This window comes from Indicator indicator, chromosome 12 (genome assembly GCF_027791375.1).
Source record: "Indicator indicator isolate 239-I01 chromosome 12, UM_Iind_1.1, whole genome shotgun sequence".
Lineage (NCBI taxonomy): Eukaryota > Metazoa > Chordata > Aves > Piciformes > Indicatoridae > Indicator > Indicator indicator.
Window position 1 is genome coordinate 29,465,913 of NC_072021.1, and position 14,493 is coordinate 29,480,405.

General features: G+C 41.1%; 1 protein-coding gene across 1 annotated transcript in view; it reads right to left on the reverse strand.

The window, feature by feature from the left end:
• Nucleotides 1–1,317: 1,317 nt before the first annotated feature.
• ANGPT1 (angiopoietin 1) overlaps nucleotides 1,318–14,493 on the reverse strand; it is a 136,365-nt gene continuing 123,189 nt past the window's right edge. The window contains exons 8-9 of the mRNA XM_054385358.1: nucleotides 9,424–9,554; nucleotides 1,318–1,478 (exon numbers count right to left, since the gene is read on the reverse strand). Coding sequence (XP_054241333.1) covers nucleotides 1,318–1,478; nucleotides 9,424–9,554 — 292 coding nt within the window. The remainder of the gene's footprint in view (nucleotides 1,479–9,423; nucleotides 9,555–14,493) is intronic.

Here is a 14,493-nt window from a genome sequence, read left to right on the forward strand (position 1 = left end):
CCTCCTGGGCCACCAAGGGTATGGACCTTGTTTTCCAAGGGTATGCACCTTGCCCCACACTGCTGCAATTTTTTACTGTATCAAAATTGCTTGGTAGCAGCCTGTGAAGTCTTCTAAAGTTCTTTTTAATATTTATATCCTTCTGAGGTTTTGCACCCTTGGCATAGGGTCAGGGCTGCCTGTACAAGTGAAGTGAGCCTTACAGGAAATATAAACATGCTATTTACAAGTTCACAACTTGGTGTTTATTTTCTATGCAGTTCTGAGGAATTTTGGTTTTGTTGTTTGTTTTTTTTTTTTTAATTGTAGCTCAAGCACTGTGTAGAACTGGCATGCTTCTGATACTCACCACAATGTAATAAAAATAAAATACTGATAAATGGTGCACATGCAAGGACACTGTAAAATGAATCCACTGCCTTAAGCTATGCCCTTCTGCAATTTTTATATACCCTGCATACTTTGGATGGAAATATTCCATGCAAAATCCCATATTTTCTTTAGGATAACATTTCACATTCTTTAAACCTTCCATTAATTTTCCTATAAGACAGCCAGACTGCTTTTAATGAAAGGAGAAAAAAAGCCTCAAAACACAGCTACTTTTGTTATCACACTATAAATCCTAGCTCAGGGATTATACCCATTATCTAATTTACCTCTACAGAGCAACTGAATAATTTATGCTTTTCACCCTTATTGTTCTTCTAATGTTGGACTCAGTTTATTTATGGGAAACATCTCCTTAAAGCGTTTAATGAAAAATAATATTCACACAAATGATTTGACTCTGGGATTAACATAAATCCATCTACCACTCAAAGTTAGTTAATTTAAGAGAAATGATATTTGGGGTCATCATCCTGAGTGCTTTAAGATGAGTTTGAATAAAGGTCTATCTGTACTCCTTTTTCATAGGTTATGCTGCTGACGTTGCACTGCTGAGCATCATTTGTCTCAGTAGACTGTGGCTGACACACCTCAGTTCTTCCAATGCTGATGCTGAACAATCTGGGACTTGCCTCTTTTGTTGAACATCCACTGAGAACCACCAGGTTCAGGCAGGATTACTGATCCAGTTGTTCTCTGGAAAATCATTGCAGTCATCTTCTTCCAAACCATGCCTCCCTCAGTCAGCAGAGAGCGGGGTGACTGCTGGGGAGTTTTGCAGGTTACAGAGTGATACTGAAGTGACTTTGCATCATCCCTATGTGTTGCTTTCTGGAAGCACTCCACCTTTTACCTTCAGACTGTGAAAGTGGTGCTGCTGAGGGTAGTGCTGACCTGGTTTGGTGCAGGATTCCCTGAAGAATGCCTTTAGAAGTCCAAGGGCCGAATCATCATGGTGGTGGAGCGCAGGGAGTAGCTGGGGCCTTTGAAGTAATGCCACTTGATGCCATTGAGCTTTCCATGGTTTTGCCCAGCTGTGTAGAACATCCCATTGAGATTGGAGGGGCCACAGGCATCAAACCACCACCCTGAAATCGTTAAGACAAATAAAATTCAAACTGTTTTATAGGCTCGGCTGAATAGCAAATTCTGATATCCCAGGCTTGTAAATACTGCTGATGTGATGGCAGTGAGAGCATTTTCATATTTTCCCTTTTTGGACCATTCTACAACCAGCAGTGCTGGAGAATGCACATTTTTATGTAGAGGTGGACAAGTATTTAAGTCCTAACTCATTCTGTTTTCAAATGCAGTATGAAATGAGAGTAAGAACAACAAAGATAAATAAACTGCTTAGTGTGTTTAAGCAGTATCACCATTTGCCTCTTTCACATAAACCTCTGAAAAAGACCTACAATTCCTAACTATTTTTCATAATTTCACTTGTTTGGTTTTTTGAGTGAGAGGGTTGGGGTGTTGTGGAGTCCCCTTCTCTGGAGATATTCAAGACCTGCCTGGACATGTTCCTGTGTGATCTGCTCTAGGCCCTGCTCTGGCAGGGGGGTTGGACTGGACAAGCTTTTGAGGTCCCTTCTTGCCCCTGTGATTCCATACAACATGGATGTACTGAACATTTGCCTTTATGTATGAAGGCAAATGAGATCATAAAGATCAGGTGGCAGCTTTTGCTTTTGGTGCTTCACTGGCACTTTATCTTGAGAAGTCCTTCCAGCCTGCACATGACAGCCTTGTAATCTGCCCAGGACCACCTGCAAGCCTTAGTGGCAAACTGATCATCTGGCAAATTGTGAAGCTATCACTGTAGACTGAAATGTGGAACTTCAAATTTTCAGTGTGTTTTTCACTTTGACTTCTGGAAATGGAATTAAACTATGAGAAGTTCCTTTTGGACAATATGCACTAACCTAGGGAATCCTCTGAACTCACCATATTCAGGGGTCACTCTTTTATCTACCTATAACAAATGTGTTGTAGGAAGGTATTTTAAACCATGCCTTACCACTACTGATGTGATGCTGAGCATGATTAACCTCCACATCCAGTGCTTACACTGTCCTTTGTATTCAGATCCATGTAATTTATGTTTCTTGTCTTGTGAAGTAATTCCTTAGGTTTTGGCTAATACTTAGTGGGCTTTTTTAGAAGTAACACTTCATAATGAAATCTTGAGGGAAGAATTTATGCCAGATAAATTCTGGCAAACTCCTATTTTGATACGATTGACCTCCCTTTGATTACTATGCTATACCTAAGGGGGCAATAACCAAGGAAAGGGAAAGCTGTGTGGCTGATGTTTTACTGTAACCAGAGTATCATCTTGTAGAAACTCAAGACAAAGTTAAACAGAGAAAAATCTAATTCCCATTTTTCAAAACTGGAACACAGATGTAGCTGGGGTCTGTTTATGGTCTTGGGATGAAGACATGGCTAGCTGTCTTAGTTACCATTTCATCTTAAAGGAACAGTTACAGATGCCTAAATGGCCTTTTCTTTTTCTTTCCTTTTGAGGAGTTTTTTAGTGGTGCCCTACAAAATCTATATTAAAAATGGAATGAAACAACATAAATGTGTAAATGTTTTGTGAGGATCTGCTCTAATCTCTCCTAATAAATTCCTTTCAAATTCAAAGTGTGTTTTAATAAGCATTTTTTTAACTATTTTCTTTCCCTATTGTACTGTTCTTGTTAGTGAGAGCGTATGAATTGTCAAAGGGATGTTTCCTAATACTACATTAAAATGTTTCTTATTTTATCTAATTTGGGGGTTGGGGTGCTGTGGTTTTTTTTTCCCTGGTTTTTATTTTGCTGTTATTATTTTTACAATGGTTTTCTGTAGTCACAAGTGTAACTTTTTATATGATAGAATTTCTTGTTCAAAGCAATATTGAAAAGGTTTTTGCATGCCAGAGCTAACAGCTTTCCTTTCCTAGCTAGCTGTATAAATTGTAATTATGCACATATATATGTAACATTTTTTAATTACTTAGTAGTCATAAATTAATGAGTGAACTGCAAGTCTAGCATGCACTGGGAACTAATTGCTAGTGTCTGCTTGTGTTTGCTGAGAGGTCCTTAGTTGTTTTTTTACACATTGAAAGAATAGGTGCCTCAACTCACGACATTCGAGAGCAGAATTTTTCTTCACCCTCTCCTCCCCCCCCCCCTGCCCCGTGCTTTTCCTCCTGAGTACACTGAATGGCTCCAAATGCAGTCAGTAAGACCCAGAGTGTGTTTGAGTAGTACCTTTGTATGGTTTTCTTGGATAAATGGAACCTGTGAAACCCCAATATTTATTTCTAGCCCTTTGGGTTTGTCCATAAAATGTAGTGTATTTGGCAACAAAGCCAGAGACTGAAACAGCCTTCAGTGTTCAGAAGATTTAGCGTTTAGTTTATGAAAGATTTCAACATTTCTGCCATTCTGTACTTTACAGTTAGATGACTTTGCATGCGTAACTTCTCAGCTGGAAGACTGGATGCAGATTTGGCTGGCATTTAAAGCTGCATGTGGAGCCACTGGACAAAGTCTGAAAGAGGACTGAATGTGAGAGGAAAGATTTAGAGTTTAGTCCAGAATCCAACAGATTGCCAACAATCTCAAAATCAGCAATTAAAAGCTGTTGGAAAAGGGCAGCTCTTCAAAGAAAGGTGAAAGAATGGTCTCTTCTTTGCAGTGATGGAGGCTAAGGTGAGATGGAGCACACAAATTGTCATAGACTCAGTGTAGTCAACAAGCTTACTTCCTTAGAGCAAGCCAAACTCAGTAACAGATGATGTTGTGGTAATAAATCCCTGTCACTAGAAATCTTGAACAGAAAGAGAGAAACAGGAGGTAGACTCTGTCTTTGACCCCTAGAATTCATTTTCAGGCTTATGTTGTTTTATTTGTTAGAATGTTGAGTTGCCTAGACTATCACTTAGGCACTTGACATCCTGAGGATTAAAATTAGAATCCAGATGTTACGAAATAAAATTAAAAGCTATTAGCTTTCCATACAAGTGGATAGCACATTCCTTTTTATAAGGACCTTTTGGTTTTGAGGTAAAAATAACATGAAATCACGTTCTCACCTAAATATAACAACAGACTGACTTTTCAGTTAGTCACTTCTTGGTGTTCTCGTAATCCTTTGTTCTGCTGTCCACACTAACCTCCGATATAACAAATAGCAATAATGTTGTTAACAGTGTGAAGTATTCATATGCCTAAGGAAATATCTCTAACTTTTTTAGCATCAATCAATATTCCAATTACTTAGGCAGTATAATTGATACTTCCTGAATGGTGTTTTGATGAAAGCAACAATGTCCATAAATCCTAAAAACTGATGTTTTCATACGTAAGCAGGTGGGTACTTGGAAGTGTGGTGAGGTTGCCACATCCAAAGTGTTTGTTTCAAACAAACTGTACGAGAAACTGATTGGAAAGTGTACAGTCAGGTTTCTCTATTCAGCCAAGAACTTCCCTCCAAGTCATGACAAGAATGCTCCATTCCATTCTTACCAGGGACTCATAAAATTCACCAATTGGAGAACAAAGCACTGAAGCAACAGGCAATGAGTGCACCACTGACCAAGATTCTCATTCAGCAGTCTCTCACTTGTTAGATGAGAAATACATTGAGGATTGCTAAATACATGGGAACTGTGTCTGTCTTGGGAAGCCTCTGAGGTGCAAGATACTGGGAAAATACTCAGGGGAAGTATAATTTATTTGCATTGTTCTTATGCCTGTACTGAGGCATCTGCTGCTGACTGCTGTCAGAGACAGGGGACTGTAGCTGGATAGATGTCTGCTTCCAGTAAAATAAACCAAGTTATTTCAATGACTCTATGTTCCTGCATTCTAGAAAGACACCTAGGAGGGCTCTCAGTCACTTTATGAAGCTATTTCAAGGATCAAAATTTTAGTAACGTTCTTGTTTCTCACCCACAGAAAGGTAAATGCCTTTGAGAATATCTCAGGCTGCAGCCAATGCAAGACAAAGCAAATGACCTGAAGCCTCTTTGGCTATAAGGCCAGGACTGAGCCAGCCTGGTTATTGTCGGTGTGGGGGGATTTCAGCTCTCACACTGATACAGTACTATAAATCATTTTCATGTGACTGAGACAATTGCACAAACAATTTCTGGGGCTCAGCTGTTAGGTGCTGTGCTGGTGAGATGCTCTAACTTGGCCTTGTGGCCACAAATCTGATCCAGAGATGTTAAATGTTCTTGTATTGGAAATCTACATGAAGTGCTTTGGACATCTACTGCGTGCTTCATCCTGGTGACAGTTTCTCATGTGTGATGTGCTGTTTCCTGCAAAGAGCTGTGCATGTACCCCGCTGGGGTACTCTTCAGAACAGTGCTGGAAATGATATGGGGATATGACCTTTCATTCAGTTGTCTGGCCTGAGGTGTGGTACCAGTTCTTAGCAGATATTTTCATGCTAGAGGTGTTTTTTACTATTTTGACACATGTTAATTTTAAGTGAATAAATTACTTCAATAAATATGCTTTGTCTCCTTCTAAAATAAACCAACCGTGTTTAACTTAAATATTCCAGGTCACTAAAAAGCAGCTACCACCTTTAACTACCTTGTAAAGCTCACAGGGACTAAGAACCCAGATCATTCACGTACTTTTGAAGCCAGTCCCTCAAATCCACATTAAGATTGAGCCCAGTAGCACAGCATGGTTCCTGAAAAGGCAAGAAGAGCTACAGGCTGGGGTCAGAGTAGCTGGAGAGCAGCCAGGCAGAAAGGGACCTGGGGGTACTGGTTGACAGCCACCTGAACATGAGCCAGCAGTGTGCCCAGGTGGCCAAGAGAGCCAATGGCATCCTGGCCTGCATCAGGCATAGTGTGGCCAGCAGGAGCAGGGAGGTCATTGTACCCCTGTACACAGCACTGGTTAGGCCACACCTTGAGTACTGTGTCCAGTTCTGGGCCCCTCAGTTTAGGAAAGATGTTGAATTGCTGGAGCATGTCCAGAGAAGGGCAACGAGGCTGGTGAGAGGCCTTGAGCACAAGCCCTATGAGGAGAGGCTGAGGGAGCTGGGACTGTTTAGCCTGGAGAAGAGGAGGCTTAGGGGTGACCTCATTGCTGTCTACAACTACCTGAAGGGATGTTGTAGCCAGGAGGGGTTTGGTCTCTTCTCCCAGGCGACCAGCACCAGAACAAGAGGACACAGTCTCAAGCTGCGCCAGGGGAGGTTTAGGCTGGAGGTGAGGAGAAAGTTCTTCACAGAGAGAGTGGTTGGCCATTGGAATGTGCTGCCCAGGGAGGTGGTGGAGTCACCATCCCTGGAGGTGTTCAAGAGGGGATTGGAGGTGGCACTTGGTGCCATGATTTAGATAGTCATGAGGTTTAGGGTGACAGGTTGGACTCGATAATCCTTGAGGTCTCTTCCAGCCTTCTTGATTCTATGATTCTATGATTCTATGATTCTATAATTCTATGATTCTATGTACCAACCCCTGCTGATGCTATTGGATTTTTATCCCAATATTTCACTACTTATTCTGAGGAAGAGGGAGGAAAGGACAAGAGAATAATAGTTTTGATAGAGCCCAAATAAAACTGACAACTAGTAAGACCTCAGAGAGAAATGTGTTTCCCTTACACTTTTATTTTCAGCCTTGGCTATAACCATATCGCAGTCTTGAGCTTCAGCTTATCTCAGCCTTTATTCTTGACATAAATATACTCAGTTCACCTCACAGAGATAACTGGCTCACCCAAGCTGTCAAGATAGCTAGAAACCTGCCTGTAGATTTCATATCATTCATCATTAAAGAGCTCTCTGTTATGCTGCCAAAACTAACAGAGTCTGATATCTTTGGGAAGAAAAAGAGGTTTTCCAAAACCTGTTATCATTGCTACTTTTCTTTATTAGTCGTTGTCTGTAGCACAAAATTACAATCTACCCACTAAACAGAGGTTTTGGTGTCTAATTCAATTTTCTGATATTACTCAGGGAATGAGAAAGACATTTCAAGGAGCAAAGCATAGCAGAATGTTTGAGGAGAACTCTAGCATGATTAAAATATTTCTCTTCTTGAAGAACTGCAGCTTACTCAGTGCTGTGCAGCCTCTGCAAGAGACTAGCACTCAGAGTCTAGTCCAAAAGGCTGGACTCAGCTATCTCCAAAGGCTAACTTCATGTCCTTTTATTCTGCAGTGATTTGTTCTGTTTTGTGGTTTTCTCAGCCTTTGGTAATTCTCCCCTTTCGTCCTTATTCCTTTCATTTGCTACCACATGTTCCAATATGGGGATTTCCTGTTGATTTACAGGACTTCTGCAGCAAAATATATGTGAACCTTGTGGAGTGGTTGTACCACTGACCTTAGCAAGGCAGTGACCTGCCATAGATGTCAGGGCAGGAAAATAAACAAAACCCTTGACTCCCAGAATTAGTTGTCTGGGAGCAGAAGTATTTCCAGGCAGCTTGGATGCATGAATGAGTCTGCACTTCAGCACAGATACGACTCACATTTAGGAGCTTTTCGCTAGACTCTGGCCTGCCCTGGAAGTAAGAAACTTTAATTTAGCATTTTTCCCTACAGGGACAGGTCAACAGTTTTAATGAAAATAAACTATAGGCTTACTAACCATGATCTTACTCAGAACTACCTGGTTAGCTTCTGTTTTGATAGAAACAGGAAGGTAGTGTGTGGTCATCTGTCTAATGGAGGAAGATTCCCATGCTGAATTGGAATATGGTATCACTAGTGTAAGGCAGGAAAGCTTGAAAAATTGGCTGCTTAAAGACTTTCCCAAAGGAGACATTTCCAACTGGCAGAAGAGAATTAGGAGCTAAGCTGTGTATTTGCTACAGGTTCCCAGTGCCGAGAGTGCAACTCCTGTTAGCAGCTGATAGCTTCAGAGGCTCATCTATGCTTGAATGTGGCCTGAGCTGGATTCAGTCACAGTGCCAGTAACCACAAATGATATCAGTTTAACAGTCTGACCCAAAATGCTGAACAATTTGTATGCTGCAGGAAAGTCAGAAATCACTGAAGGGAGTCTCTGAAGAAGATCAGATGTGAAGACAAGGCCCTTTCCTGGCCACACAGTCAACGAACCAAGTAATACCAACTTAAGTTTTCTGCTTTAATATGGTATCCTAGAGACACAAATGAGCTTGCCCATGTAGGAACTAGGAGTAAGCACAGTTTGCCAGAGAAAGTTCTCGTCTTGTGCAGAGCTTTAAATGTCTTTATTGGGAGATAATCTCAGAAATTTCTTCTCTGAATTGGAGAGAACAAGTATCAGTCGTATGCACTATCCTTGCTGCAGTCACACTGACCTGCCGCTTTAAGCCACTCCACTAGAACCTCTCTGTGCTCTCTCCCACCTCAGCTCTTCTCTCTTTTCTTCCTCAGCTTGACTCAGCTCACTAAAAATCCATTTTAAATCTTCCAGAACAGCTAAGTGCCACAATTTGAACAAGGGGTTGCAGGTCTAGCCATTCACAGGTGACTGAATTAACCATTACACTAATTTTGTATATAAGAATTTATGTATTATGCTCAGAGAGGTGAATCATTATAATTGTGGATCACATGACATAGATAATGTATTGCATTTTCAGATTCTGATTGGTTTTAGACTGTGCTTTAGAATATCAAATTCCCTACATTTTCTTTCTTCTTTTTCTGGCTGATTCTTCCATTTTTCACAAAATAATTTTCTCCTTCTGAATTTCTTAGCTTCTTCTCTCTTTCTTTGCCTTTCTTGCCTTAACAATAACTCTAACGTATGAATTCCCCTTTGACACTTGCAACAGCTGCAGTGCAGGAATAGACTGACTGCCTCTCTGAGTAATCCCTTCCCTGCTGATAGAATCTTGAGGTATTGGCATCACCACAATATACATATACAGAAAAGAGTAGGTGTAATAATAATAGAAAGAATTTTCACACACTGCTTACACATCTGTGAATGCAACTTCATCTATGGTTGCTTTAGGAAAACAGAGTAAATTCCTAGCACTGGACAACAATTTTCCAGCTTAATACTCACCTCCAGTCAACATGAGAGCACATTTACACATGCAGTTGTCATTGTCAGCATCTTTCGTACTGAATTCAGCACCATGTAAGATCAGACTGCTCTGCTTTCCAGCTGTCCCACTGTGACCTTTTAAATAGAGCCTGGAACAGCAAGAGAAAACACTTTGTGTCACCAAAAAGAAAAAGAAAATATCCATATCAATTTCCTCACCAGGTTTGCCTTCTATGAAGTGCGTTCAGACAATTCAGAAATGTCTTGTATTTTGACTCAAACCTCTTTGTTGTCTCGGGGGTAAAACGGGGACGGTCAGGGTTCTCTGGTGTATTTATAGCAGCACATCATCTGTGCCTGAGAGCAGAACAGGGTACAAGGGTCTGCCCTGGAAAACAAGATGAAGGGGAAGAGGCTTGCAACAGCCACTCAGGGCAGTGGAGTCACCGTCCTTGGAGGGGTTTAAAAGTTTTGTATGTGTCAGGCTGAGGGCCATGGTTTAGTGGTGAGCTGGCAGTGTCGGGTCAATGGTTGGACTAGATGATCTCACAGGTCTGTTCTAACCAGAATGACTCCATGATTCTGAGTCAGAGACAGAAAAGAGAATGAGGAGCAATGCCCAGAGATCTGGAACACCTTGCCAGGAAAATGGGGCATTTGAGTAGGTGGTCTCTTTACTGTGGCACAGAAGCAGCAGTCCCAGTTAGCAGCAGCCATGTTATTAATCCCTGGCCTCCAAAGAGGATTTCAGCAGTTTCTGAATTCTTAATTCTACCAGCTACAGCACAAGCCAGGAACCCAGCTCTGCCAAAGCTGTCTCTGAAAGATGAGTGGAGAATAACTTTAGAGCTCAAACCACAAAAGCTTTCATGTTTTGCAATTCTCAATATCCCTTTTGTTAAGTAGCATTGTCAACCAGTCAAACTATGAGCTAGAAGCCTGAGCACAGATCCAGTAAGTAAAAGGGCATTTATAGTGCTCAGTGCTTTAATGCCCAAAGCCAGGCATGCCAGCTGAAGGGATGCTGAAGGGAGAACCTCTGTCCCAGCAAGGAAATATTGGGAACCCGGGCACACCTGACCTAAGTTCACAATTACAGTGCCATGCACAGAAAAACGAGAGGAAAGGTCATTGCATTATGTTATTGTCCAATTACAGTGGCGATTAACCCATAATTACCATGTCACTCTATCAAAGGATGCTTGGTTTAGACAAGATTACTCTGAGATTTATCTTGAGATTTATTTTTGCTCATGTTCATTTCTCTCTCCCATACAAACAAAAGGCTGGCATTTGCCCCAACTTCATTTATTGGACTTTTGCCTCATTTTGCAAGCTGTGCCTAATTTAAAAAAAAAAAAAAAAATTTATTTTATTTTCAGAACAAAAGAAACTTCCCTGAGGTTGTGTTGATAGGAAAATTACTTTGTCAGACGATCTCTGCAGTCGGGTTTTAGATGGCCATACATCCTCACTGTCTCAGCAACGCCAAAGCTCACAGGAGTCTCATAAAGTCAGGTTAGGAAGCAAATAGTGTTTACTTCAGTCAGAAAGACAATGTTAGCCAGATCTTTTTATTAGCAATCACTATAATCACAACACTGTAAAACCCACTTAGTCCAATAAAAACCCAACCACGTAGTGTAAGAAAACACTAAAGAAATTAATAACACTTGGTGTACAAAGTTTTCCCCAAAGGAGCAAGGCATTAGGAAAAACTGCAGAGAGATGTCTCCAAATTCCCACCTCCCTTCTGTGTCTCTCTGCAGGCTAAAACGTCTCTGCTGCCTGCTCATTTTGCATGGCTGGCGGGAAAGAAGAAGTCCCAAATTCTGATCACTCTTCAAGGGATGGGTTGTTAATTTTGGTAAAAGGGGTCACTGAACAAAATGGGTGCATGGGCATCATTATCCTATACCCAGAAATGCCTATTCTGAGCCTTCTCCTCGTGGGTTTTCCATTTTTTCCTAACTTAATAGGAGTGGAGGGTAACTACATCTTAGTTCTTCTTCTAACCTGCTGGTCACTACATACACTTGCATGGGAATATATCTGCACAAGTAAGTGCAGACAAAGGTAAGCTCTCACTGCCTCTCCTCCACATTAGGCATGTGGGAAGCATCTTTGTTTTGACAAACCATATGACTGCCACTGTTTTGTCCTCTAGTTTTGAAATATTTGAGTTTGAGGAAGGATTGAACCTGTATTATCCAGCTGGTTCACCCTTGCATCAAAATTTTAGCCAGCTTGAGTTTGTGAAATGAAACCCACGCCTACTCCTAAAGATGCTGAGTTTAGTAGAGTTTTATGAATTGTTGCATTAGTCAATTAATTCCATTTATAATGATTTTTAGGTGATTAAGTCCCTTTGTGAACAAAAGTCCACTGGCCTGCAACCATTTAGGAGGAGATAGAGGGTTACTCCTTCAATTCTAGACAATAATTGTACCAAGTAAAAACCAACAACACCCCCTGCAAAAACCTAAAATAACCTCAAAGCCAGATAGTTGCTTTTTTTAAGTTCAGATATTTTTCTCAAGAAAGCTTGGATTAATTATTTGAGGATCATAAATCATCTGCTTTTTCAAGGAATAAAACATGATGTCTACTCAAGTAATAATAAATGGTGTTGGCTCCTTGTAAAGTTTCCCAGTGTGCCTTTTCCTGTTGCACAACTGCATGAGGTCTCCCAATGGTAGCAGCTGTCCCTGAACAGAGAAAGCACCTCTGTAATACAGACATCTTCCAAAGATTTCGTGATGGCTAATGTGTTTTGAACTGGAGATAAAAATCTAAGTAATCATGCTAGAGAAAAACTGCTCTAACTGGGGCTGGAGCTAAACTGCCTGCCAAAATGCTGTTAAACGTGGAACTAAGTATAATGTGGTTATTATCTGGCAAGCCAAACCCTGGTATTCAACTGTTCCATCATTTCATACTCCCACTAAGAGATAAAGACAGAAAGATCTTGAAGTGCTGGAGCAGGTCCAGAGGAGAGTGACCAGACTGGGGAAGGGACAAGAGGGAAAGTCTGATGACGAGAGGTTTAGCCTGGAGGAGACTCAAGGAGGACCTTATCACACTCTACAGCTGCTGAAAGGGAAATATGCAGTAAGGTGGGGGTCAGGCTCTTCTCCCAGGCAACTTAGACAAGACAAAAGTCATGGCCTGAAGCTGTGCCAGGACAGGTTTAGGTTGGATGTTAGGAAGCACTTCCTGATGGAAAGGGGAATCAGACACAGGAATGGACTGCCCAGGGAGGTGGTGGACTCACTGTCCCTGGAGATGTTTAAGGCAAGATTGGATGCGGCACTTAGTGACATGGTCTGGTCGAGGTGGTGGTGTCAGGTCAGAGGCTGGACTTGAAGATCTCAGAGGTCTGTTCCAACCTCAACAATTCTGTGATGCTGTGATCCCTTGTGGGCACAGATCTGTAAATTCAGTGGAAAGTCCATCTCTTTGTCAGAGGTAGAGCATGGGCCACCTGTAGTGATCGTGGAGATCCCCATGAGTTTCTACTGCTCTGAGTTGCAGAGCAGAAGCTGTCTATCCATGCTTTTGTCCAGGTTACAGCTAGGTTGCCTGGGCACCCATTTGCATCCTTTACCTTTTATAGGAAATAAAGCTTTTTCTTAAAAATACCATGCTTGTTCAGGGAAAAGAAAGAAATCAAAGTTGGTTTAGGTTTCAGTAAGGTAGCTTCCTCACATAAACAAACACAATTAAACCAAACCTGAATATTTCATCATAAATCAAAATCAGTTAACTTAGCACAACTTAACAGCAGCTGAGGCAAGTAATCATTAGAAATAATTGAAAAGCCACCCTCGAAGAAAGGAACACACTAGTCCTGAATACAAAACACACATTACCACAAGCTGTATGATTCTCTAATGAGCCTTGCTGTTGTACTGAGTGTGAATTTATAACAGAATACCACAAATTCAGAGAAATCAAAGAAAATGGGTACGGTGGAAGATGAAAACAACTTCACCACCACTGTTCTCACACAATTTTGTGCTGTTGCTAAGCCATTTATCTGAGTTGCAAGAAAAAATCACCACATCTTTTGCTACACATCTCTCTGCACTGATGTAAAAGTTACCAAAGAGAACAAGAAAGGGAATGTCACAGTTCGTGTCTGACTGGAGAAATCCAGAAATATCAACTGTAAAAACCTAATGATACTAAATTTTCCCCAGTCCTAACTACAGCCCAAACTTGAGAAACCATGTGCATGCTAAATTCATGGACTCTTTATTTAACTTTGTTGTATTCCTAACAGAGTTTGTAACTCTGCAAACAGTAGGCATGAGGGTTCTGCAAACTGCTGAAAGCTTGAATAATGCAGTAAGTAGCTCTGACAACTTGAACACATTTTTAATTTGGCTCTCAATATTTTTGCTGCCAGCGCATTTCCTCCCACAATTCCTTCAGAACAGTGTAAGACAAGATGACCTCTGTGTTTTTCTTCTGCTGCTCTGTAGCAATGACTCACTGCTGTAATTATTAAGTTTGACATTACTGCAACTCCTTGCCCATTCTCCTGCTGAAACAAGTGAAATTATGCCAGCCAACAAAATATTGATTCAATATATCTAGAGTAAGAACACGTCTTCCAGTTTTAAAGATAAAAAGGTGATATCAAAATGCAACAATAAATGGGAGTGGTCACTTTTCCTTTAGAATTGTGGCAGTCCAGCCTGGCTGTGAGACATGAGACACTGCATAGTAGGTAGCAAGGTCTTTTCCTGGGACTGCACACTGTTAACAGAAAAGCTTGGTTTTTTTCTCTGAAGAATTCATGCTAATTTTAGATTGTGCTTGAAAAACACACACCTGACAGGACCAAGAAGAAATTTAGGCTTATTCTGGACAGTGAACAAGCAAACATCATCTAGTCATGAATAAGACAGCTCCACATGACTGCAAACTATACAATAGTCTAGTGAGCCTTTCTGTTGCACTGAATCACAGAATGTTAGAGGTTGGAAGGGACCTCCAGAGATCATCCAGTCCAACTCCCCCGCCAAAACCAGGATCACACAGGGTAGTCCACACAGGAATGCATCCAGATGAGTTTGAAAG